Below are 27,937 nucleotides of genomic sequence, written 5' to 3'. Positions count from 1 at the left end.
CTTGAGCTTCTCATTTCAGAGATGCTAAAACAGGTGCCAGAAAAGAGTGGAGAAACAATGAACTTTTGTCTGTCATCAAACACACTAATAGATACAGAAGAAAAAGACCTGAAGGAAAAATTCAAACTAGGACCAAAAAATGGATGTATTCTGACACTTGGATCACACTGTCAATTTCAAAGTTGAATTTCTAGCATCATATTTGTGTAAATGATCAATGGTCTTGTATGAGTAATATATGACTGTTTAAGTTTTATATGACTGTTTAATTTTAAGACAACTTATTACAGAAGGTATGTCAGGAAGAATAGCGTGTCAAGGAAAGGTAGTTGAATCTTCTTGAATCTATATGAAAAGGATTTTATATTAAGTAAAATAGAGTTATGCAGAGATGACACATAACATGGAGAGAGTGTTTATTCTATTTATAATGACAGCTTCTCTCCTAATTATCAACCATTTCTCGTCTTTAAAATGTCTCATAGAAGTCTTAGTTTGAGCTTCTTTATAATTATTAACATTTGTCAGCTTTTCCCTAGCAGCACTTTCCATTTGCCTTTGAATAGTTTAGTGGTTGTGAGGTTTTCAGTTTTCAAGAGTACTATGAAAGAAGCAAACCAGGAGGACTGATTCTAATTTTTATGTATGTATGTGTATTTGAAAAACACTGGGAATAATGAGGGGGCTAGCATGAGTTCACATGGATTTTGATTTCTAGCCTAAATTACTACTTGAACATAAGGGATATTTCAAAGGTAGAAAGAGCAGTTTGGTCATCTGCTGCTCTGCATGGCTCTCTACATAGAAACACACACATCCTGGGTGTTACTGCTTTTTGCAGTGTAGTATTTCTTTAAGGAATCTATTTATCACCGTTAACAAAGCAAAGGCCAAGTGTGGGCTGCAGCTGTTTCTCATAACATTCCTACAGTACCCGCAATTAATTTCAACAACACGAAACACCAAATCATTCCACTGAGGTCACAGCAGACACCTCTCGAATGTAGTGACACTGTTTCACACACTTCTGTCGAGGCCTTGGGCAGACAAATGCCCTTGGGGTATGTCAGGGTGTGAGCTTAGTATGGTCTCTGAGCTTCTCTGCTGCAGAGTTGCACACACCTACCCCATGACATGGCACAGAAAATATGAGACAGTTCATCCATCACTGAGTTAAGTAGTTGTCATACGGTACATTTGCATCATGAATAACAGATCATTCTTGCAAGATTAATTGTACAGACTCAAATGAAAGATTTAGAATGGTGACACCATAAATGTGCCATTGGAATAAATTATGCCACCAATGAGGCAGCTGCTAATATGTCTAAAATATACCCATGAAGCTGATGAATATCCTTTCCCTTCTGTCCTTTGCTTTTCATCTATATTTTTCTTACTCTGTGAAGTCCACAGGGAAATGCTTGTCTTTTAGTTTTAGCTTATTACAGCCATATGCTGAAACAGACTATGGACTTGTACATGCCATACCATAAATAAATGGTAACAACTAAAACCATCAGGAAAATAGGACATTTCTGTCTGTCATTCTCCAATAATAAACATTGTGGTAAATTATGATGTATTGAAACTCTAAAAAAAAAACTTAATTTGATTCCCAGTTAACATCTCATTCATAAACTAATGCATGTACCTGAAATATTCATTAAACAAAACTGTAGGTTTTTGATTGCACTAGTCTATTACATGAAAAATCTGTGGGGGAAAAATGGTAAAGAAACTATTCATGCTTCTCTTTCTGTTTGAGATTTTCCAATTTTTCTATTTCCTGCAAGTGTATTCCTTTGAAGTGGTCTGCTGCGTATGTATTTATAATATATTCTTGTTTTATTCTCATTCTTTCTATGTCTTTCCTAGTAAGACCTTCTACCAGAAGCAAATCATACAGTACATCTTTTGTTTATTCACTAGGTAAGAGGAGAGAGAGGGAGGAGGCAAGGCAGGGCAAGATAAGGCAATGAGGTCCCCCAGCTAGGAAAATGATAATGCCAGGTACGGTCAATTTTAAAATTCATCTAAATAAAATTAGCCTCATTCCTCAATTTGTGACGTTGCAAACACACACTGATTCACCCTTGTAGCTGGAAGTCTAGAGCCTATTTGGAACTAACTTTAAAATTTGAAGATTAGAGGCTGACTGACCATGTTGACAATAAAGTGCATTTTCCACCTGGATATTTTAGAAACAAATTTTCAAAAAAAACCCCTGCAATTACTGAGTTACTATTTGCATCTTCCTCCCTCTTGGTTATATGCCACTTAAATTTCAGTTAATTTTCTTTTAATAGACAAAGAGCAGTTTAGCCTACTGCTTGACAGCATTTTGAGAAACAGCAGCTGCTGCTGGCATTCTGTTTTGTTGCTATCCTGCAGTGAAGGAGTCACTTGGGGTCAGTGCAAGGAAAAGCTGGTTTATGCTGCATGTGGGATTTTTCTGAGCTGTGGGATGAAGGCTGGGGCCGCAGCATAGTTCTACTGCTGAAGGAGGACAAAACAAAGGAAGTTTTGCTATTTTTATTTTTAAAGTTAATGTGCTCAATTGTTTTTCCCAAAAGAATGTTCGCTTCCCTCAAGAACCACCAGCTCATTGCTCCCAAAGCAGCGCCTTTTTGAGACTTCATCTAGGACATCTGCATAGAGGGATGCAAGAGCAATGAACACATGGCAGCAGAGAATGCAAAATTCTCAAAACCTGCGCGTAACTCACAACAGACTTGGACTACCCTCAAAAGGCTTGCACAGTTTATTTGGTCCTGGAGGCATCAGTTTAATAGCACCTTCCTTATTAAATTTAAATGCCTTGCATTTTTTCTCAGGAACTGCCTAAATCAACAAAGTCATAGAGTCTGTTTTATAAAGAGGACAGCCGTACTTTAACACAATTTAGTCTGCCTACCCATAGTTACTGTTTTTAGTCTCACACCTATAAAACAAGTACTGGAACTTCTCCTCTAAAATAGTTCACCATCTTCTATTTCCCATTCTATTTATGCATAGAAAACATATCCCTTTCTTCTTGAACTAATATCCTCTTCTAGTTTAATGAGTCTTTCTTACTCTTGATGGTTGTTACCTTATGATATGTGTATGAACCACTATGGAATTCTCACTCTCTGACCAGACAGACAACAGATATTTTAGTCTTCTCTAGGATAGTCTGCATAGAGTTCTCAATAAATTACCAACTCATTCGTGTTCTTACAGTTCCTTTTTCAGTCATTTTGTTGCTACACTGGAAAAAACACCTAAGTTTCTCTTGGAGGTACTTGTAAGCAGACCAAAAAGCCAAATTTCCTATTTCCATGAAAATTCAGTTAACACTTCTAAGATTTACTTGTTCTAGTATAAGTACACAGTGAGGTAGAGAAATGTTTACAGTGTGGTGTGCCTCAACTTAGCACATTAGTGGTATTGAATACATCAGGAAGGAACTCCAGCTGACCACATCCACTGGGAGTAACTTCAGAACACCAAGGCTGCTCATAATTTGCAGGTAACTGTACACCTTTTACCTGGAATGCAATATCCCTTGGTTTGCAGGTGTCTTTCTCATCACTTTCATTTATTAGTAGTAGCAATACAGATTGATCAGGTAGAATCAAAAACTGGCAGGATCTGGTGAAAAATTATTTATTCCTTGTATTTACCAGAGGCAAAGTGAAGCCTCATTGTCTTTCTCTTCAGGCAGAATTATGATTCATGACAGTGCAAGTTGCATTTGGCTGTCAGCTGCACCTTTGGCAGCTGTAATACTGCAAACAACGGAAGGCCTTGAAATTCTGTCCACCAGGAATCTGATTAAACATCTGTACAAGGTACAAGCCAGAATTCCTGCTGGGATCTGTTCTAAAAACATTAGAAATGGTAAATATGATGTGCAGTGTCCCATTACAAGAAAGTGCAATAACTGTGGGGGAAAACATTTATTTCTAATAGAAATGAACTCTTAAGAATTAGAGTGAAGGAGAATTTAGACATGGTGCTTGGACAGAAGTTGACTGCCTTGCTTTGCAAAAGCCTTTAAACTGGGCTTGTAGCCAGATTTCCTTCTAAACACATTATTTACCTGCAGAAGATCTTTACTTCTGAACTGGGTCAGCTGTCTATTGTCCCAGGTGAAGGAAAAATCAGATACACCTGACAATTTAAAGCTCCCTTGTGAAATACAGCACTTTGTGCTCCAGCCATGTCTATTCAACACGTAACTGAGCACAAATATCCCATTAGCAATGTATATCTAAAGGCAGGAAAGCTTCAAGACTTTCCTAAGACACTCTGTGTCCTCTACTACAAAGAGAAATAGAATTTATAGTCTGGCAAACACAGACTGTGTATGAGAAAATGACCCAGCTTCCAGGTGCTCCTGGGAGCTTCCACTTCATGGCCATCAAGTTTCCCAGCCTACTACATACTCTTTCAAATTATCCAGCTTTTTTATATACAACTACACTGAGGCAGGATAGAAAATTCTAGATGACCGCCAAACGTCATCCACAAGTAATGAATGACTTCTCATTTCACTTGCTGTCTCTACTCCTGACTCAAGCATAATTTCTCAGAGATCCCATGAATGACTCAAATTAAATTTCCCCTAAAACTGTTGGTGGGAGGCAGCACCTCCTGCTCTTTCTCCCTGTTCAGGAAGCACTTTAAAAGTTTGAATAGAACTCACAGAAACCACTGCTAAATAACTGTGAAATAACATTGTAAAAATAATGAAACATTTGCAAAACAGAACTGATTATGTAATATTATCAAAGATTGCCCACCTTCAGCAGTTTATCACTTTTTTACTACACACATGCACTAGTGTAAAGACTTTACAATCATTTTGCTGACCTAGTTTTCCATGCTTATGCAGTGTAGGAATGAATATATGTCTTGGCACATAATAGTCTACGATCTTTTTAGTGGAAACCAGAGACCACAATTTCCAGCCCCAACTATTAAACTCAGCAAAATGGCATACTGTAAAAATAATTTTTTTTAAAAAAAAAAGAGTTGTGGGTTTAGGTCAGCTCCACTGTATTAACCACCATCATAAGTGCAAGACAACTATTTAAAGCAGCAAAAGTCTCGTGTTCATCAACAGACTGTAATTTTAAATTTGATACTCTAAGTGTATCATTATCTTACTGGTGTCCCACGATCTCCTGGTTTCCCTGGTTTTCCACTTGGGCCAGCAACTCCTGGAACTCCAGGAGCACCCTGCAACAGAAGACAAGTAAAATGAATTCTGGAAATACACAATTACCTAAGTGCTAATAAGAAATGTGTTACTTTATTGAGTACAAAGCAATATTGAAAGTAGTTCCTATCAGGTTGTTTCCTTTTAGGTACATATCAGGCTTGAAAATTTTTTTATGGAATATACAGTTTGTTTCCTCTTGGAAATGTGTTCTTTTATGTACCACCACAGTTTAACAGGCATTGTGGCACTGAAAGATGCAGAGGGTGAGTATAAGTTTTTGGTATCGTTCTTAATGACCAATTCCTAAAAAAGTACAAAACAGCTGGGCTTTCTAACTTCACCTAGCAGGTCTGTGATCCATGTAAAAATCCACAAGGAAACCATAAGCCATTCTAGAGATACTACATAAATGCAAAAAAAATTTAAAGGCCAGTATCAGAGTATGTGACAAAAGCTCATCTGCACATTCACAAAGGACATGAGAAAGACAAGTATGGGGGCATGGGGCCAGCCCAAATAATATCCTGCCTTAGAGACTGCTGTCTATATATGTAATGCAAATATGTGTCCTGTGTGCATCTGCCTTCTGGAAATGCACCTTCCAACTTGCTATAGGTTGGACCTGGTGACATGGAGCGGCAGCAAATTGGCTATCTCAGGCTGTATGGTCCAACATAGGCTTTTCTGTAATAGCCAGCCTCTTTTCTAGCATGGTCCCACAAAACACAATGAAGCAGCTCTGTAAGCAAAAACTAATCCTCAAATACTCTTGTCAAAAAAAACTTGTATTTACAGTGTTTGTTTTCACCAGTGTACAAGTAATAAGACAATTGGTTTCAGAAGACCTAGCTATGCATTTAAAGATCATGGCTAAATAACCAGATAAACTGGTTCTTCCCTCATTTACTCAGGCAGAAATCAATTTCAAAACCACTGTTTTGAACATTTGTGAATATATGTTTTGCCCAGATCTCTGCTCACCCTCTACCAAAAATTTTTCAGACCCATTTAGGAGATTGAGCAAAGGATCCATTTCATATTTGACAGAAATTGAAAATGTCAATGGCTCTCTCTTGGCTCAGGTCTCTTAATTCAGAGCATATCAAAGACAAAATTATATTTACCGCTGGTCCTGGTGGGCCTCTGGGACCTGTGGGACCATCTTTTCCTGTGAAACCCTATTCAAAAACAAAGGCAAGATTAGAGAAAAGTGGTCTTTACAGTTATATAATTGTATATATATGATTACTACTGGCATTTCTTTTAAAACCTATCCACAGTACAAGTCATAAAATAGCTATCACAAATCATGCTGGAGAAGACTATGGAAGAATGAGCTTCAGACACTTTAGATGTTCAGCTGCTGTTGATTAACTGAAAATGAAATCAATGTTTCTTAATATTTTTGAGAAAAAGAATCGCAGACGAGCAAAATCTCTCTTTTCACTGTTCTCTCATTCATGGCTTAACTGGACCATCAGAAGTTTATACTTAACTGGAGAGCCCCCTCCCTCTCAAATACTTCCCCTGGAAGAACGAAGGCTGAGAAATCCCATTTCAGTAATCCAACATAGCATTCACGGGTCAGTGTTGATGGTCCATGACCCACCAATCCAACAGTATCCTCTTTGGCAACTGGCTATCACACGGTCATCTATTTTCATTTCCAGCTATGAATTTCCACTAAAGAATGGCTATAAATGCACATATCAGCTATTAATTTTGACTATAAAGGCAAATAATTGCTTCAGTCATCTTAAAGGTGATATTCCACTGTGACAACAAAAGAGATTTACTTGACTGAAATTAGAAGAAAGGAATTGCAGCTCCACAATGAAATACCTGTATACTTGCCCTTCATTAGGAAGACATTTCAGAGTTCTCCATCCAAAGAAGCTCCTGACAGTGAAAGGTTTAGGGGCAAGCCTAAATTCACAGTAAGTTTGGCACAGACAGATTCCTTACCAGTATGACATCTCCCAGATGTTGAGATAAGCAGAGTTTCAAAGGGATTCCCTGTAGCAGCAACAGCGTGAGGAAGACAGCAGGGCTGAATCCCTCGGCAGAGCCCTGCCTAGGGGATGTACTGCTCTAAGGGTGAAGGCAGCTGAGAACCTTGTCAGGGGAGGGAGCAGGGCAATTTTTACAGAACCTATCTGGCTGCCAATAGCTGTCTGGGGAGGTTTTAATCCCTGAGGTGTTTCCAACCCTTCTACTTTTGTCTGTCCAGAAGGGATGCTGATAAAAGGACTCCTCTTGAAAAAAACATTTGAAAATTGAAAGATATATAAAGAATGGGAAAAATCTGACAACACAAAAATGACATTACTTGGTCTTTTCAGAACATAAACTGAGGAAACCTTACCCTTTCTCCTGGAGGTCCCACTGGTCCAGGTGGACCAGGTAAACCTGGTGTTCCCTGAAGGAAGAAAGAGTGAGAAATTGTATCCATGACAGAACAAACATCACTGCTATTTCATTCCATATATATCAAGTATATATAATCTTCCCTCCTTTCTGTCTAATCTCATTGCATACTAACATGTAGCTTTGCTTCCTACAGGACATTACTACTCCCTAAAAGTATACTAGTCAGGGTTATAAGGACTAATGAAACAGATCAAGAATACAAGGCCCTTGGCCCATGACTGACCTTATCGGATACATGAAACTAAGTCCACAACAACACTAAAGCATTCCTCATGTAGTCTTTTTATCATCAGTACAATTAATAACAATATAGTCACCAAGGATTATTCATTATGCCATGACATGTGCAGATAAATGACCTTAGATTATCTATAAATTTGGCCAATTAAAAAGCACCTTAATTTTCTCCTCCTTGTGTTGTTTAACATACAGAAACCTGCAAGTAACTGAACTTAAATATTGTTTTCTTCTTTCAGAAAGCATACAATTGATGCCCCAAGGCCATTTGAATTCCAAAAGTAGAAAGTAATTAGGCAAGATTGCTAAAGAAGGGTGCAGCAAAGGTTCTGCAATCTTTATTTTAGGAAGACATTTAACTGCAAGTGGTCAGAAGATCAGAGACCTTCCTGGGGAATTATCAGAGTACTCTTCCTAATCAAATGGTCTGTCATTGTGCATTCACAACTGTCCAGATGGACATTTGGCTTGACCAAGCACAGCTGGTTTTTTCACGTTTGCTGTTTTAAATGGTTTACTATTACTTATATTTCAAATTTCTAAGGGCAAGATAATTGTGTTTCCAAAACTGTGGCCCAGGGAGGTATGAGAAGAGCCCATGACTCCTAGTGATGTCAAAGAGACAGCTGTCCAGCAAACAGGTTGCATCAGGAATAGTGCAAAATGACACCACCTTGTCTAAGTGTGAACTTACCGATCGCCCTGGGAGTCCAGGCTGGCCAGCATCCCCTTTCATTCCTTGACGACCCTATGATTTTCACAAATAATTACAGAATACATCATACTTCCAGGACACAAGGTGTAGGAGGATATAAAGAAGCAATTTGTTGCCTTTCACAAGTAGCTGGCCTTCCATATATGCTACAGCACTGTAGTGTAAATGCACAGTTCAAACCCACATGAACTAAACCAGACAAAACAATATTCATTTTTTACAGTGGCTTGCATGATAATCCAGCATTAACAACTGGTACTAATCAAAAAAATTGTAAACATAGACTCAAAACGTGATTCGCAATTTATAGGAACACTAAAGTACATGAGTCAAAAGTGCTCTAAATTCATGTTAGCTAATGGAAAATTCCACGAATGTTGGTGTTTTCATTCTTTTTCAAGTGAATCTGACAAATAAATGTCTTATTTGCATTACACATGTAAGAGGAATCTTTTTCCTTTCTTGCTGTTTGATACCTCTAGATCTTCTTTAATAAATTTTTCCTCCCAGTATATAACCAAAAAAAAAGCATGAAAAGAATCTATACAGGGTTACAAAATCATTCTACTTTGCCCTTACAAAACAGAAGGTGTTCCTAATGTCTATCTTAAGGCACATTTTGCTTTCCATTTCCCAAATTCCATTACAGATGGAGCAGGTAACCAATTTTCAAATGAAAAATAACACAGCATGCAATTCGACATCACTTCTTCTTTCCAAAGACTTTATAAATTTAATCAAAGACTTCATAAAAAAAGCTCCTGAATACATTAAAACTCAAGTTAATCCTAAATAGGGAACATCATAATTCTATTCTTGCTTTTAGGCTGATTATTTATTGAAATATGGCAAAAGCAGCCTTAATACATTCAAAAAGTAGAGTTATACATGCAATCCTCTATAAAAACCAGAACATAGTGAAACTTCATCAGTGTTAATAAGAATTACAATGGCTTTGAAGGCATACACGTGAAATCAGAAATAGCATCTTGCTAAAATATGGATGGTGTTGCCAAAACCCCTAGCTACAGACAATAGAAGTTGAATATGGAAGTCTGTGAAAAAGTCTTCTAATTAATATTGCTTGCTTAATTTTCCTGTACCACAGTTTGATAGTTTTGAGTCCTTAAACTGGAATGTCTAGCAACTCTACAGAAATGCCATTAAGGCTGACAACAGAGTAGCACAATTTACATTACTGCACTCAGACTTTGTTCCTTCATTAGAATCCCATAAGCACATATAACATTCAGGACAGAAAATGCTATTTTATTAAGACTTATTTCAGAAACAGATGTGTTTCACAATGCTACTGCATTGCAGGGACAAACTAATGCTCTGGCAAAGCTGCCACCCTCTTCCCAAGACCACTGTCCCCATGGGCAGCTCTGGCTCCACACACACTGCCTGCTGGTGGCACTCAAAAGAGGCACTCAAAAGGGACACTCACCGGTTCACCTGGGATTGACAGCCCATTGGGACCCTGTGGGCCTGGGGGACCTTGAGGGCCCGGAGGACCTGTCTCACCACGAGGACCAGGAGGCCCCTTAAAGCAAAAAATTAAAACAAAATTGTAAATTACAATCCTGCCTGAAATCCATAACTGCAAAATCCTTTGGGTTAGACACTTAAGGTAAGTCAGAAGCCTGGAGACACATTTAATGCTTTGGAAGAACGGTGGAAATAGCTGTTCAAGAGGCATACTCTTTCATAAGCTATTTTCTGATTCATGTTGGCAGTCTCAGGCCAATACATGCCCTCTGGCAGTGCCAATTAGAAGTATTGTCATGTCCTCTGTACAGATGAGAGAACAATAATGCTACAGAGTGTGTATTAACACTCTGACGCACATAATCCCAGTATCCTGATGTGTGGTCAATGCCTTTGAGGCTACATAGACTGTGATATATAGTCTCAAATAGATAGGCTGCACATAAGTAACATAAAGGCATATTTTCAACTACATTTTTAATCAACATTCTGAGACTAAAACTAAGCATAAAAACTTTCATACAGGTAAGCCTGTAGTAACACCATTATAGATGCATTTTAGGAAACATACTTACTGATGATCCAGTCAAACCCCTTTCACCTCTGGGACCTTTAGCACCTGGGCCACCCTAAATCGAGTATTTGGAAAGAAAATGTATTTCATACACAGAAAGCAAAGGTGCATAATACTTATGTGCACTATAAATTCCCTTTAACAAACTCTCAAGTGAAGCCCCAAAGTTTTGAAGTGTACAGATTGTACTGCTAAAAAGAGTAGTAGAATGAAATATGCATCAGGAACTCAGGGAAACCACATCAGCTTCAGCCTTGCCAATTCACCCCATGAAAAATTATTATTTTGATTTTTGTCTCTGCAGACATAAGCTCCAATTTATATTAATCAAAAACTATGAATAGTAGACTACCTCTCTAGTAGACTACCAGACAGCTTAATGGGCTTTAGTTTCTTCATGCAGCACTTTTGACAGTTTCAAAGTATGACTATTGGACTGACTATAACTCCCTAATATTCAAAGCAATTGATAGGACTATGTCCATTCCATAAATTATTACCTCTCCCCATAAAAAATAATTTATTTCCCTGACAGAGTAAAGAATCTTTCCTTGGAGTGAAATCTTGACTCTGTATTTAGGAAAAATATTTTTTCAGTCCATTAAAAATGTCTTGTACATGATGTGCAAAAGTCTGGGCCAGAGTCTTTCAGCCTATCAAACAATGAGGAGCTAATCTCAGTGATCACACTGAAAATATAGGAAAAGATCATACAAGCAAGTAGATGTGGTAGGAGCTGATGAAAAGGGAATGGATTACCATGTTGTTAAGGATATATTGATAGAAGCTATGTCTCTGACTGACATTTGTTCCACAAAACCACAGACCAACACAAAACTGCTTCCATAAATTTAAAAATCAGAAAAATTTCTATTGTGAATAGTTACAGGAGGTAACTTACAGCTGGTCCAGGAGGTCCTGGAGGTCCCACACTGTCTTGAGTACAGGTACAAGCATTTGGAAGAGCTGGACACTTTGCTTCATCTCTCTGAAAATTCAATCACAACTTATTAGTGTCCTTTTAAAGAAATGTACTCAGTGGAAGCATGCTTTTCTGAAACAATAGCAGGAAGATTCTCTATTACCTTGTTTCCAAGTAAAACTCAAAGCTAAACTGTGGTTTCCAAATGTTCTACAGGATCTCTTATATTTTTAGCAAATTTTCTCTGTGAGCTATGCAAGGCATTAACAATAGAGGCACAAGCAAAATGTTGTTGCAGTATTTATATGCATTTGACAATCAGCTTGTGCTGACAAAGAATAGTTACTTTTTTGAATGCCACTCCAAGAACAGATTAAATAAATAAATAAATAATTTCCCCATTTATAATACCTAGAATTTGAAACATCACTGGAATACAAATATAACATATATTTTTTGCAAAATTTCTAAGGGGCTCAATTCTAGCATTACAGCTTTACCATCTCAGACACAAAACTTTGAAATAAGGTGCAGTTGACAGGCTGCTCTGACAACTGTGATTTAGATGTGTTGTCAGTACAAGGTTTAATAACAGCCTAAGAGCAATATTACTAAATTTACCGTCTATAAGATATTTATGGACTGACCCTGGTTCATTCATACTTACCATAGAAGGGAGATCACAGCATCTGTCTCTGCTAGTCCAAACTGGACTGCATACAATGTCAAAATTCTGGATTTCTAACTGTAAAAAAAAGTAATACTCTTGAAAGATCATAAAGTTAGGTGTGTTGTTAAGTATGAAATCTGTCAACATTATCATTAAAAATCACTCCTCCATTTATTTCTACTGATAGAGTATCCACAGTATATGCACTCAATCACTATCAGCTCTCCCTAGTAAAAGAAGAAAACTCCTGCCCTTGTTTGAATTTACCTGTGTGACTTCCAGCTACTACATTTTTGTTCTTGCAATTCTGCTAGAACAAGAAGCTGTAAAGATTAACTTCTCAGTTAAGTACATTGGGTTTGACAGTACAGATGCTTGAAAGCTTTGGATGGTGCAACAGTGGTTTCCCAACAATCCCTTATCTCTAATCTCTCTCATCAGAAAATGTCAAGGTCTTGCAATAATAAGTGGATTCATATTTCTTGCTTACTGTTGCTGATCTTCGGTCACCTTTCAGAAGCTTCCCAAGTATTTCATAGCCATCAGTTGTGATATTGCCAGCCTCCTTAATTGGTTTTTCCATTATTTCACTGCAGTCAATGTAAATTTTAACATTTGATGAAGTAACGACAATATGGACCTGAAAAAAATTTAATGAAATATTTAGACATGGCACATGGGCACAGTTACTTTAACACCTAAACAGTATTTCATTGATTCAATAGTGCTGTTTTAAATTTTATTCCTAGTACTCCTGCTTTGCCTCCAACTGGTGGAAATATTCAAACTCAGGGAAAGTCTATGATGTTTATAATCTCTTTAGAATGTGTTGAAGGTCAATAAGATGAACACACAAGCACAGCTAAGAAATGCTATTTAATGTAATAGTTGAGCTATTATTAACTATTTTTAAAGCTTGCCTAAATTTTTTTTAAGATGGCATGAAAGTAAAAAAAAAAAAAAAAGAACTTTTGAGAGGAAGTGAATATAAGCATTTCTTGTTCTCTTCTGATGGCTGGGACCACACAAGATGTTTATAAGCCTGCGACTGCCGACTGGCTAGCAGACTCTGTAGTTCAGAGAGTAGATTGTTTCAGACCCAAAGATACAGAGTTCCGTTTCCACAGATGACTCAACCAGAGGCATTAACTACATTGAGATCCAGGAAGTGACCAGAGAAGCCTGCCCAGAGCAAGACAAAATAAAGGAAGATTCAAGAGAAAATTTCCACAAAAGAAATCAGGTTACACAAACATATGCCAAAACAAGGGGAAACAGGGAAATGGAAGAGATTAATTATTGGAAATAGAAGACACTTAGGAGGGAGAAAGGAATGATGGTAATAAAGAGAGAGTACGTTTACCAGGAGACGAGAATGAAGTGCTTGGGGGAAACAGAGGAACATATGAAACCTAAGCACAGATTATCTTTCCAAACATTTATAGTATGTATGGCAAATATTACAAGAGTTAATTTTCAACATTTGTCTGAAAGCACAGAAAATATTTAGGGGTCTCTGAGAAATAAACAGGAGCCACTTGAGCATGTCTAAGATGCAGTTGATGAAAGAGCATCTTCAGGCAAAAGAAAGTTTTCAGGGGTTATATATATCTTACTGACAGCACATATTTCATATCCATCATTATAATAGCTATGTAATTGTTAATGTATCAACACATTAAGATCAGGAGTAAAGAATCCCTGAAGTATGTGTTTTTGTTGGTTTTTTTTTAAATCTTCTCTTATCACAGTACATAACCATACAGAAGCATGTTGCTATTTGATGACTGCTTTAAAAATTGGCACAAAGTTGAGAGATTCCCCTAAATGTCCTGAGTCAACAAGTGCCTGAACAATCTCCTGGGAATTTTTCCTTTTTTTTCCCTTTTGAATATTTTCCCATGCAGACTTGTCTCCAAGGCATCAGCACAGCTTATCTAAAACTTTTTTAAAATTATGTGCTTACCCTTTATATCTCAGTGCTGTGTATACAAGTGGGGAATTTAATTAAAATTCCCAACTGAATTTATTGAACAAATAATAATAATAAAAAATTATAACTGCATCATCCAGTTTAAACACATCGCAGATGTAATTTACTAGCTCTGAAAAGTACCTAATATGCAAGTCCTTCTACTGGAATGTTAAGTATTTGTCACAATTTAAATAAAATAAAACACATTGCATAGCAAATATAGATCATTATATTTTCATTAGCACAAAAACACAATTTAGTAAAGGTAAATCTACATCAAAATGTTGAATGAGATCAGCTTGAAAAGGTTCAAACAGGAATAACTGCTGAGCATCACCTATCCATCCAAAGAAGAAGCAATACCAACAATCAAAAATAAGGAGAGCTCTCCCAAGTCATTGACTCAGTCACTTAAACACTTAAATCACTGCCAGATCTGCATTCCAGCCTGAGTCTCATGGCCTAAGCAATAAATCTAATTAAAGAAGGCATCTGGTGTTTACAGTAAATAACACGTCTCTGTATTCAACTCCAACACATTTTGTTTTCAACAGTTTCTAACACACCAACAAAAAGAATCTGTTATGATTAGTTCTGACTATTTATTTAATTTATGACATTTTAGAAAAGAAAACCTGCTTTAATTTTTCTCTCCAACTGCCTTACAAGATAAAGCCTGATGTTGTTCTGATCTGCTGCTACGTGAATCACATCAATAAGACAAGCAAACTGATTTCCCATATGTATATCAACAGAAAGATATACACTCATTATCAAATTTCCTCTTGCTAACTACTGCAAAATGGCAAGCTAAAAGGAAGTCTAGTGTGGTAAGAATAAGAAAGTAGAAGCTGTCTGTCTCTCCAAAACATCAGTTAGAAATTTAATGACTGTCTCAGGCAGTCAGAATTTTTCCTATGGAACTTGCCAGATTCAACAGCTTTCACCGTGCCTCTGCTACACAGAGTGTTCAAGTATGCCAAAGTAAATTTCCCCACAGTTAGGTGTAGTTAACTGTATTTCAGTGAATAAGCCAGTAAGTCATCAAATGAAAGCCACAAAAATGTTTAATATTTAGGAAAACTTCTCCTTGAATTGTAAAGATTTGTCATTTCTTTGAAACTGGACAGTAGGAGAAATTGCAAACGTACCTTTAGAAATGTGTTAATCTTACTTTCCTTCCTTCATCTGTCTGTAACTACTGCTATCCATTATTAGGAGCTAATTAACACAGCTGATGCAGAAGGCTTTCCCAGCAGGTGGGCTAGGGAAGCCCATTATGCCATCACTAACAACCTGACTGAGATAGCAATTTTAGTAATCATCTGGAGAGAAGCCAGAAAAGTCATCTTAGTTTCATGGTGAAAAATCCCAAATATAGCTCTAAACCAAGGCTCTTCCAGCTACTTTAAATATCAAAATCTGAATTTTTGATTCCTTTCTGGGAAAAATAAGACAGGGAATTACACATTGCATTAAGTAACTGAGAATTTTTTTCTTAAGAAATAGTCTCTTCAGCAAGAATTCATAATTGTAAGGCTTTAAGATAATTTGCAAATCACTGCTAGTCCTGTTCATTTTTTGGCATCTTAGGATCACTTGGTCTCCATATGTATTCACGTATTTAACTATTAAAATGATACAAAAATTTGGATTTTTATTTTCCCTGGTTTTTTGGTTTTTTTTTACTATCAAGTTTAATAGACAATTTTACATAACTTCTAATTTCTGGCAGCTAGCAAGGGCCACATATTTTTCCCCATTTGCTCTGATAAATGAGCAGAACATCACTGTAAGGGCTGTCAGATAAGTTTGCTCAGCTCTATCACATTTAGAGAAACTATAAGAGAAAATATGATTTTAAACATCAACTAAATTAGCAACAGATATTTAAACAAACTGCTGGCAGTACAGCATGTGGAGAGCTCCACACCACTGACCTGAAGAAGTGTCAGCTCTCACAGTGAGATCTAAAATGAGGCACGCTACATACTGCTTTGCATCTAAACAGTACTTGGGGATAACTCAACCTTCATACCAAAAAAAGATACACCCTAGCCTTAACTGAGAGTTCTTCTCACTCCAGTATATTCTTATATTTCCTTAAAACTTTGTTGTCCTACCAAGCTATTAAAAAAAAAAAAAAAGGCAAATGTCAAAGACAGAATAAAGGCTGCTTAATGTAGGTATGATCCAAAGCTACTCATAACTATCAGTTACAAAATCAATGACATAAACATTTCTTCATATCATCAAAAATAATCAGGCCTAAATTCTAAACTCACCAGGCATAAATTCTAAAACAAGAATAACTGGATTTAATGTAAGACCAATTTGGGAAATTACTCCAAATTCTGAGGAAACCAATAGCTTTTATAGTACTGTGTTATTTTCATAATCACCTGTTTTTTAAACAGATGAAGTCACAAAACATTATAATGCTGGCACCAGTTATCTTTCCTGGCTTTCAGTCTAGCAAAGCTCAGTTGACAATTTGGCCTCCAGTATCTGGAAGTTGACAAAGGCAACCCCTTATCAGTATCCTCAAAGGAATGCTGGTAGTGACAAGTCATGCAAAAGATGGTATCAAAAAGAAAATAAATGCTATACTCAAGCCATATTTAGTCATCAGATGAAAACTTAACTAAATAGATGGGAGATAAATGAAAACATGAGAATGTGACTTTCAGCTAACCAAAAATGTTGCAATTTCAGCTCACTTTCTTGCCCTAATCATATATACTTAACACAGCAAGAAAATGTTTTTAAAATATTTTTAGGTGTACATGTAGCCTGAGTCAAGCACTTCCTGATGACTAGAGGTAAGGAAGCTTGGGAACATCAAATTCTCATAACTTGGTGCACATAATTAGAAAAGCAAGCACAGATCTATGACAAGTGAAGGCCCATGCAGCAACATGTAAAATTTCACTAGCCATTTTGTCAATTCACAAACTGTAATTTTCATTCTAAATTATAAAGTGACCTTTTATGGGCTCTCTCTCCTTCCTGTTGCTTTCTCATGACATTGGAATATTTTAAGCCCAGTGTTTTAAAGCCAAAAAAAAAAAATCATACTTACTAAATGTACACATACTTATATATGTTTGTTAAACTTACAAATCTTATTCAATATGTTATTTACCTCCCAACACTGGGTCCCAGCCTACTCACTTTCTCTGGCTGTGTCTTCCCCTGCTCTGAATGATTTCAAATCATTACACTCCCACACAATCTTTTCTCTCCCCAACTTCCTTTCCTTTCTTTCTTCCACTTTAACTTTTATTCTTGCTCTTTCATGTGGCAGAAACCAGGCTACAATTTCTTCTTCAGATATATACCTCCACTTGCACAATCTTAACAAATTCTTGACAAATCTCTTAGATTGATTCAAAGAAGACCTATAACTTCAGAGATCTTGTTTTCCATGATCTGCAGGTCCTTACGTCAACTTAAAATACTATCCAAAAACCAGATACAGTCACCTGACAGTGACTCGTGCTTGGCTTTCTTCTATTTAAAAGAACAGTACTTCAGAAAGCAACATCATAATTTCAATCCTTTACCTTATGGAAGCTTCCATAAAAGATTTTCTTTATATCATCATTATCAAAAGTTACAGTTTGAACCTCTCCTCTTGCATCCTTGTTGAAGAATGACAGCACTTTGCTGGCAGCTGCAATAAATAAAAATAACACATTTCATTTCATACATGCTACTGAAACCACCCTACTAATACAAATTTATAGATAAAATCTAGTTTACCCCTTATTTGGGTAAACACAAATCATAGGTCATCTTAATGACCTGTAAATATATAGAAGTACTTTCCTTTGATTTTAGAGTTAATACTAAAGTTGAGATGCAGTTTAGATTAGTTATTCTTAGTTGAATTATAGGTGTACAAAGTTTAAAAAAAAATTCTTAAAACTAAAAATGTATAATCCTTTTATCATGTAGAAATGCTTTGGATTTGAAACATTTGGTAAGAACACATGCAAAGTAACATAACATGTAACTTCTCTATGCAATAAGTAGAATCATCCTTACGATCAAGCACAACTCCAACTTGTGGTTTGTAATCTCTGTCTGTAATCTGCCAAATTGCAAAAGGCTCATTGGGGGAGTCAGGCAGAAGACGGAACAGCAGAATGATAGTGTACGCCTGCGGCAGCCCCTCCGGGTGAATCTCCCTGGGAAGACAGTATAAAGACATTTTTTCACACAGAAACACATCACAAAAATAAGATCATCATCATTTGCTTTTTTTCAAAGAAAAGATGCAAGAGTAACAGGGAAACCACAGTGTTTAGTGGAACAGAGCATTTTAACTACTATCTCAAACAGAAAAAAACACTGTGATATAAAAACACTGTAATTTGTTAAGATGAACTCACAACTGTCTTCAACTGGTCCCAGAATCACAATTAAAGAGGTTGCCAGAATATGACCAAGAACTCTTGGGTATGTATTCTTGTGGCAAAATTCTGTATAAATTACACGTGTTTTAAATTCCTTGTTGATAAGTACAGAAAAAAAAAGACCGCAGCTTTATTCATTTTTTTCATCTGGCCTGCTTCAGTCAAGCAACAGCATTTAACTATTGCTGCCCTTCAGGCACAGATACAGAGATGGAATATTTAATGTCTTCTTTGAGATTGATGATGCATTTGGGCTCCAGATCATTCTTTAGTGATTCAGGTTTAAGTTTTTGCTATTCGGACTGTTACACATTAAATAAGTAGAGAGCCAAAAGTACATAAAAACATGAAACATGCATGAAATGGCCTCCAGAATTTTTCTGTAGCTGAAAGGAGGGAATGCAGGAAGAGAACAGCAAGAAAAGAGGTGATCACTGCTTCTCCTCAACCATTATAATGGAGCTCAGAAGGAGATTCAGTCACATGAACGTAAACATAAAAATCTTAAATTAAAAGAGGAGCTGCTTTGTATGTTGGTCAAAGCTTATGAACCCACACAATTAGGAACACTGCAATAAAAACCACATCACCAAGTCAACAACATCACACAGCACAATGCAAGAATTCAAATATTAAAGTAGATATAGCAACACAATTTATAATTTACCTGGATAACAATATAATACCTGGATAACAAGTTATTTCAGGTATGGAAACAACTATGCCACTAGGATCAGTTTATTGCTTTGCTGATGCAGTGTAGAGTTTTATTTTATGAATTCTCATGAAAAATAAGTGCCCAGAATACTCTGGCAAGTATATTCCACCTCTTTAGCAAACATTAGACTGTGTACCACAACATTTCTAAAAAAATTAAATAAATGTGAAGCCTATCTTTTTATTGTCTTTTCATCAACTTATCCTAAATACAATATCTATCAATGCAAGAGAATTGCAAAACTGAGATTATCTGTATTTCCCTAGACTGCAAAAATCCATGTTGTCAGAGACCTATCATCCCTACAGGTATTAATGGCATGCCAATGAACTTAAAAATCCTCAAGTCCTCCACTTTTGAAGCTGTGATATCACAAGGCTAGCAAAAATAAATTATTTATTCATAAACCTCAGCTTCTGTGCTTGTGAGCTTGTCTTTACCCAATCTGGCAGGATTGCAGATGATTTCGAAGGCTTCCATGAAAAGAAAACTAAATTTTCCTAAATTTAATGGGAACAATGGGCTATATTTAGGCATCTCCTCTGAACCAGAATAACCTTCTTTGAAACTTACTTAAATAGATGGGAGAGAAACTAATTAAAAATTGTAAAAAAAGGGAGAAAGGTACTGCTCCACTTACAGTAAAATTAACTGCTAACTAAGTCCTTTTTTTCTTTGGGAAAAAATGTTGGCAAGAATAACCATCATATTACCCATCCATAACCAAGCTCTAAGACCACAGGCCCTTGAAAACTCAGCTCCATTTGCCAAATAAGGCAAGTCGAGTAGAAGAGAAACTACCCTAAGTCAATGGCATCAAATGTACTGCCTACTGCAGTAAGAACAATGCTTCTGGAAAAAGTGATGCTAATCCCTCCATATTGAAACCATTTCTGTCCAGCAATGTGGAACTCATTGTACTAAGGAGATTGTTGTTCAACTGCCTAGGTATAAACTGTGGGTTTTATGCAACTTGAATGGTTAAGAAGCATAATCTCAAAGAAAAATAAGCAGCTAGATTCATAGTGAACTATGATTGCAGTGGAAGAAATAGATCAACATTTAATGAAAACAATGATAGATGTTCTTCAGAGTGTATTTCTTGAAGCTTGGCAAAAAGAACATTAAATTAATGCATCTTCCATAACACACATATGCTATCTATAAACTCTGTTAATCCTCCATCACCTGGTCACCCTAAATATAAGTCTTGAGGTTTACTTACCGTATTGGCTGGCTGATAAAAGCATTTTTGTGGAGCCTATATGCTACATAGCTTGGGAAAGAGCCTGATTCCAGTGAAACTCCTTGTACAGAAGCAAAATGCTTCTCTGTTAGATTGTACGATTCCAGCATCTTGAAACCTTAAAGTCCAAAAAGAAAATCAAAAAAAAAGAAACACTGTAGAGTTGTCAAAGACACAAATGAACCTATGCCAAAATATTAGACAATTACTTACCAGGCGAAGTGTATCCCTCCAAGAAAATAAGGGGACAAGCTGAAAGATATGAAACAATATATAACTCAAAACTACTAAGCCTGACAGGATATGAACATATGTATATTTCAAAAAGTTTTATTACCAAGAAGTCTATGCTATTATGAATTCTGAGACAGTCTTTGTTACATTTGTCATACTGTGTCCTGTGGTAGATGTAATGTCAAAATCTCTACTCATCACTTTTAGTAGGGTATTTCTACTCTGACAAATTGGAATGACAATATGGAATGACAAATGAACCCCAAATATTATAAGATTATAATTCATAAGAAGAAAGCAGGACAATGACACAGTCTTTCCATTAATATTTAAGGCATGAGTCAAGGCGCATAATAGCTGTCAGATTCTCAAGAAATAACTGCAAATTTATGTGGCTCCTCAGGAGCCAGCAGATGATGCAGTGAGGGAACATGCAGTTGCACATGACAGGCCTGAGAATTTCTTATTTTTGCCATAGAAGGATTTCACTTGAATAAACAACTGAGCTTTACTTAGATAATTTTAAAACAGCGTCACACAGTATAGCTATACATCTTTAGCACTTATTGCAGGGGTAAATGAGAGACTTCTTGTGCCCTGCAGTTTACGTCAGGCATCATTCTACTTTTTAAAGTTGCCAGTGACTGTTACTCTTTTCTTCTAGTAGTACTTTTGAAATGCAAAATTAAATTACACAAACCACCACACTCATTTCAATATTTTAAAAAGTAACTTGCTCCCTTGAGCTATATCCAGTTATTCTGAAATCTAACTTTTTAATACGAATATATCTTCTGATGTACCTTAAATAAGATGGCAAAGTGTATTTGGTTTGCATGGCAAGGCTTTGCTAATGGGGGAGCTACAAGGGTGATTTCTGTGGGAAGCTGCCAGATGCTTCCCGTGTGTCCAACAGTCAGTTCCATCTCGTTCCAAGACAGACCTGCCACTGGCCAAGGCTGAGCCCATCAGCAGTGGTGGTAGTGGCTGGGGGATAACACATTTAACAAGGGGCAGTGGCTGGGGATGGGGGTTGTGTGTGCTGGAACAGCACAACAGCCTGCAGCTGGAGAGAGGAATGAGAATGTGTGAGAGAAAAAAACCTGTCAGGCACCAGAGCAGAGATTCCAGTGCATTCCTGGTCTTTTTGTGGTGAAGACTATGGTAAGGCAGGCTTTTACTCTGCAGATTGCGGAAGTCCACAGAGGAGCAGATGTCTGCCAGCAGCTCCTGAAGGACCCTAGGGCAGAGCAGGTCTGAAGGAGACTGACAGTGTGGGAAGCCCATACTGGAGCAGGTTCCTGGCAGGACCTGTGGTATCCCAGAGAGAGAGAAGCCCATGCCAGAACAGGTTTGCTGGCAGGACTTGTTGACCTCATAACAGACTTACAATAGATCAGGCTGTGTCTGAAAGACTGCACCATGTGGAGGGGACCTAATGAGGATCAACAAGGGCAAGCGTAGCTTCCTGCATATGGAGGGGAATTACTCCTAATTCACTTTGGGGGCTGACCTACTAGACAGCAGCTCTGCTGAAAAGGACATGGGAGCTTTGATGGATTACAGACAGACTATGAGTTGGCAGTGCCCTGGCAGCCAGAGAGGCCTGTAGTATTCCATCAGTATTCCATCAGTATTCCATCAAGAAGAGTGGCCAGCAGGTCAAGGGGAGTGATTCTGCCCCTCTGCTCAGCCCTAGTGAGGCCACATCTGGAGTGCCGTGTCCAGTTCTGGGTTCCTCAGTACGAGAAAGACTGGGAGCTACTGGAAAGGTTCCAGCAGCAGAGCAGGAAAATGAGAGGTCTGGAGCAGCTCTCCTTTGAGGAGAGACTGAGGCAGGTGAGCTTGTTTAGTCTAGAGAGACTGAGAGGGGATCTCATTAATACATATAAATATCTCAAATGTGGATGTCAAGAAGATGGGGCCAGACTCTTTTCAGGTATGTCCAGCAACAGAAAAAGGAATAAAGGCACAAACTAAAACTCAAGAAGCTTCACCTCAATATGAGGAAGAACTTTCTTATGTTGAGGGTGGCAGAGCACTGGAACAGGCTGCCCAGGAAGGTTGTGGAGTCTCCCACTCTGGAGAAATTCAATATCCATAAGGATGTGTTCCTGTGTAACCTGCTTTAGGTGACCAGAGGTGTTGGACTGGATGATCTCCAGAGCTCCCTTCCAATCCTAACAAGGTGATTCTGTGATTCTGTGACCCACACTAGAGCAGTTTATGAAGAACTGCAGCCCACGGGATGGACCCATGTTGAGAAGTTTGTGGAGGACTGAATCCCATGGTAGGGGCCCTCACTGGGGCAGGGGAAGAGTTTGAAAACTACTTCCCCTGGGGAGGAAATAAGCAGCAGGGACAACAAATGATGAACTGAACACATCTCTCATTCTCTGTAGTCCTGTGGTGCCCAGGGTGAGAAGATAAAGAAAATTGGGAGTAAAGCTAACTCCAGGAAAAAGGGAGGGGCAGGGAAAAGGTTTTCAATACTTGGTTTTATTTCTCCTTATCCTACTCCAATTTCATTGATAATAAATTCATTTTTCCCCACATGGAGTCTGTGACAGTAACTGCTCAGTTATTTCTGCCCTTATCTCAATCCATGAGCCATGTTTTTCCCCACATGGAGCCTGTGACAGTAACTGCTCAGTTATTTCTGCCCTTATCTCAATCCATGAGCCTTTCATTGTATTTTCTCTTCCCTGTTCAGCTGAGAAGGGGAGCAATAGAGCAGCTTTGGTGGGCACCCAGCATCCAGACAAGGTCAGCCCACCACTCACTTTTAGCAGTATATAAGCAAACATATTAATTTGGGAAAAAGGAAACCAATGTCTTCTACTCACTTGAGGTAGCTGTCTCACACACAAAGGTGACAAGGTTATCTTGAATCTTCTCAAAGGCGTCAAAGTCATCAACAATAAATACATGACGCTCACTGGGCTTGCTGGCAATCTTGGCCAGTTCATTGTAATCCACATCAGCCACACCAACCACAAAGACACTGAAGCCTGTAAAAATGACACTTGTTACTTGAAATGCAGCAAATATACATTAACATTTTTAATGTAATATTGCACAAGCCATTGACTTGTGATGAACTACCTATGAGCACACATTCCAGATCTCTTTTCACCCTGTCAAAGCTCTGAAAGGTGTTTCGCATCTTTCTTTCAAAACTTTCTCCTCTTTCATTGTTTTTTTGGGACATTATCCAATCTCATGTGGCCTTGGCTACGTAGTCTCCTCACTCTTTAATACAAAACATACAATTCTCTCAACCCAACAGTATCTTAAATCTGTTCTGTGGCCAAAAACTGTACAGACAATTAGTTATCCAGGTGTCTATCTGTTCTATCTCTTGCATTTCATGCCTCTCGGTTTCTCTTTCTTAGAGTGGTATTCACCTCACCAACTTCTGTTTTTCAAGTTGTCTAGTTTTTCTTTATAATCACCAGATAGACATGGTCAGATGCAGAAAGCAATTCATCTTAGCTCCCTCACATGCTGAATTCAGGATAGGAAAAGTCATTGTCTATAGATGTCTATCTGTTGCTCTCTTCACTAGTCGTAAAAGGACCCTACACAATGACCTTAGACTAGACATTTAGTTGTCAGGTATCTTGAGTTAAATGAGAAGAACCAGACCATAGAGGTCAATCATATCACCAGATGTAAATTTCATTGAAGAGAAACTGGACAGACATTGGAAAAGCCAGTTGGAGGCTGAAACTGGGATTCACATTTACTTTTATTCCAAATGATAAAAGTAACAAAAAAGAAGATCATTATTCCCCTGTAGCCAATTCTGGTGAAACTTTGGCTGACATACTCTGTCCAGCTTTGAGCATGCTTTGATATGTGTAGAAAACAAAGCAAGTAGAGAGGAAACTAAAAACGATAAGGGGTCTCAAAAACATGATCAACACGACATTGAAGGAAAAATAGGTTTGTTTGGTCTAGAAAAGAGAAGATAGAAAGAGGAGATGACAACAGGTTTCAAATACAAAGGCCCATTACAGTGAACAGCAATCAGTTTCTTTCCTGATTAACTACGTAAATGAAGACAACAATCTCACTAGCATGAAAAAAGACTTAGGTGAAATGCAAGACAAAGGTCTCCTACCAGCAGGGTCGTTAAGCACTGAAAGCACTGAAGCATATTGTCCAGGGAGACTGAGAAACCATCTAGATAGAACTAATTCTTCCAGATTAAAGAGACGGAGAAGATGATCATTTGTGCTTTACATGCATGTGATTCCCATAAAGATGTACAACATCTCCCTGCTCAGAAATCAGGACTAGGTGATTCATGCACTGAAATGCAAAATGCTGAGTGCTGGGACAGGAACAGATTACTACACTCACATAAGTCACAATCATCAAATCTGATGAGGAAGTGCTTCTTAGCTCAAAGGGCAACAGAGGAGTCCATTCAGACCCAGCTCCTTCACAAACAGGTACTTAAACTGGAGAGGCACTGGTTTATACCAGATAAAACAAAAACCTCAGGAAATCAGACCCATTAAAACATAAGCACTAGTATGGAGTACATATCCCAGTGATTTCTGGGGTCCAAACATCAAAAAGAGGAAGAAGTAACCAAAAGCTATGTCTTTGAAATGATATGCATATGAAATCTTTAGGAAGCTGCATCCTTCCCCAGAGAGAAGGCTTAGGAAAGAAAATGTAAGTCTAGGTCCGGAGAGCACAAATTCTTTGAATAGTTCTGAGGTTTTCCTAAATACTCAGAATACATTTCCAAGTCCATAAAGGATGAATAAATGATTCCCAGATAACTGAAGCACTACAGAAATTAAACAGCCAGGTGCTGTGAATTGCTTACCAGAATGCTGTATGACTGTCGCTGCTTTCCTCACCTCATCCTGAGACCGACCGTCTGTGACAACAACAAGTACCTTGGGAACACCTCGCCTCATGCCACTCTCCCAAGTCAAAACCTTTTCTTTGATAAATGTTAGGGCTTTGCCTGTGAAGTGTACAATAAACAAGGAATCATCCATATTATACACAAGAGAAAAATTATTTTACTTCATAAGGGCAGCAGCCACAGAGCTAAAACAAAACAGAAAAACCTACTTCTTCAGCCATGCAATATAAGGATAACTACACATTTTCTGAAAATATTTTATCTTAAATAAATACAATTACAGCCCAGAATTACCTGTCCTTGTGTTTCCTCCTCTGTACTGAATGTTTTGAAGAGCTCCCAGGGCCTGGGCTTTGTCATCAAATGTATTCAGTTTAAATTCAGATTTTGCCTCATCACTGTACTGCACAAACGAAACCTGAAATGGAATATAACAACACAGTGTTCAGTCTCATACCTCCAAATTCAGGCCAACTCTCTCCATTGAAATATGTAAATTTGTATATTAATAAGTCTTAAATAATCAAAAATTCTTTTCCAAAAATGTCTGACTATGCACACACATACATATTTCTATATATAGACATCACAGCAATGTGCATATAACTATTTTTTCTTTTTTTCCTTCTTTTCTTTTTCCTTTCTTTCTCTTCTGTGTATAAAATGTAATATGGCCTTAAATGCACATGCTCAAATTCTTGCTATTACTATAGTGAGGCATATATGCTTATTCTCTACTTCTGAGCAGATGTACAGTTTCTAAACTTCTTCCAGCTTGTTTTTTAGGGATTAAAAAAGAATTTGTCAATAGAATGTCATTAAAGTTGAATACACACATAAGTGTATACTCTCCTGCCTTAAATACTTAAATACAATCACTGAAAATTTATTCCTAAATAATCTTTTTTTTTTGCTCCTTTTAATATTCTGTAAAATTGCAATATTATAGCATACTATTTTAATGCTGAATATAATATTTGTATGCATATATTCACATTTGTTTTAGTAAATTTACCCTTTTAAATTATTAATTTTCAATTAAAAACCTGAGATTGCTACATTTCAAGGGCTTTGTGAGTTCATTATTTTACTAAACATTGGTGTTAATATGTATCTGTCACCTATATTGTCTTCTCTGCTTCCAGATATATTAGAAAGAAAAATATATGAAACAAAAAACAAATGAACAGGAAAACTACCCAGTATAGATTAGAGCTAAGAATGATAAAGATTGTCTGACACAGTGACTTTAGGAGTATCTTTTCCTTTAAAAGTCTAGAGATTTAAAGACAGGGAATCAAATGACTAAAAATATGCCTAGATGATGAAAAGCAGAACTTTAACAATGTAAATATCCTGTCAGCCTTCTAACCAAAAAAAAAATGCATTGCACCTGCAGCTCTCTGCAACCAGAAATACCATGTAAGAAACTCTCTCAGACCTCATGTCATTCATTTCATCTAGTGAAAGAGAAGTGGTTGTGGGAACCTAGACATTGATTTCATCCAGCTTCCTACAAGTAGAAGAAAAGTGATAATGGTGCAATGCTTCCTTACAGGAAGTTACTTTGACATAACTGTGAGCAGTCCAGAACTCCTGAAAGTCTATCCCTCATTAGCTGTTTCTGTTTATTCTCACAAAATGCACTAATTCATTAAGAGGACCTTTTCATACTTTACTATGCCCACTGTGGAGTGGACCCACCTTAGCACGGCATGAAAAGGCTTCTGCAAGTGCCTTTTTCAAAGGCATTCTGCTATTTAGTGCAGTGGGATTCTAGGGTGCTCAGCAATGGCAAGCCAGCTGGACCCTGCCGGCACAGGACTCATCTTTTACACTGAGAATTTAAAATGTAGCCCTCAATCAGAAGTCAGAAACTCACTAAAACAGATTTCTGATATGACAGAGACAAAATCTACAACATAAGAACTTAGCAGTGTGCCCGTTGTTGATGCCATATACAAAGAAACAAAAATATAAAATTGACCACACATCTTCCCAGTTTCTCTACCTGAAGGATTCCCACAAACTGTAACTCTTGTATTTCAGAATATTAACATCTCAAAATAGACTGGATTTCCCTTGTATTTACAAAATGCCAAATACATTTAATAAATAATAGGCATGCACACCCTTATACATGTCTTTAAAAGCAATCTAATACGAATAATGACTGCATTTTGAAAGAAAGTAACAATTCA

General features: G+C 37.4%; 1 protein-coding gene across 4 annotated transcripts in view; it reads right to left on the bottom strand.

Moving 5' to 3' along the window:
* COL12A1 (collagen type XII alpha 1 chain) overlaps positions 1-27,937 on the bottom strand; it is a 100,046-nt gene that overhangs the window by 7,927 nt on the left and 64,182 nt on the right. For all 4 annotated transcript variants that reach the window (XM_059842602.1, XM_059842601.1, XM_059842604.1 and 1 more), the window contains 16 exons: positions 26,031-26,154; positions 25,692-25,835; positions 23,692-23,856; positions 20,825-20,863; positions 20,591-20,729; positions 18,277-18,419; positions 17,793-17,902; positions 12,742-12,891; positions 12,249-12,326; positions 11,561-11,647; positions 10,661-10,714; positions 10,045-10,140; positions 8,574-8,627; positions 7,578-7,631; positions 6,337-6,390; positions 5,158-5,229 (listed from right to left, as the gene is read on the bottom strand). In XM_059842602.1, the coding sequence (XP_059698585.1) occupies positions 5,158-5,229; positions 6,337-6,390; positions 7,578-7,631; positions 8,574-8,627; positions 10,045-10,140; positions 10,661-10,714; positions 11,561-11,647; positions 12,249-12,326; positions 12,742-12,891; positions 17,793-17,902; positions 18,277-18,419; positions 20,591-20,729; positions 20,825-20,863; positions 23,692-23,856; positions 25,692-25,835; positions 26,031-26,154 (1,563 nt within the window). The remainder of the gene's footprint in view (positions 1-5,157; positions 5,230-6,336; positions 6,391-7,577; positions 7,632-8,573; positions 8,628-10,044; positions 10,141-10,660; positions 10,715-11,560; positions 11,648-12,248; positions 12,327-12,741; positions 12,892-17,792; positions 17,903-18,276; positions 18,420-20,590; positions 20,730-20,824; positions 20,864-23,691; positions 23,857-25,691; positions 25,836-26,030; positions 26,155-27,937) is intronic.

This window comes from Haemorhous mexicanus, chromosome 3 (genome assembly GCF_027477595.1).
Source record: "Haemorhous mexicanus isolate bHaeMex1 chromosome 3, bHaeMex1.pri, whole genome shotgun sequence".
NCBI lineage: Eukaryota > Metazoa > Chordata > Aves > Passeriformes > Fringillidae > Haemorhous > Haemorhous mexicanus.
The sequence above is the reverse complement of the archived record's forward strand: the minus strand, read 5'-3'. Positions and strand labels throughout refer to the sequence as shown.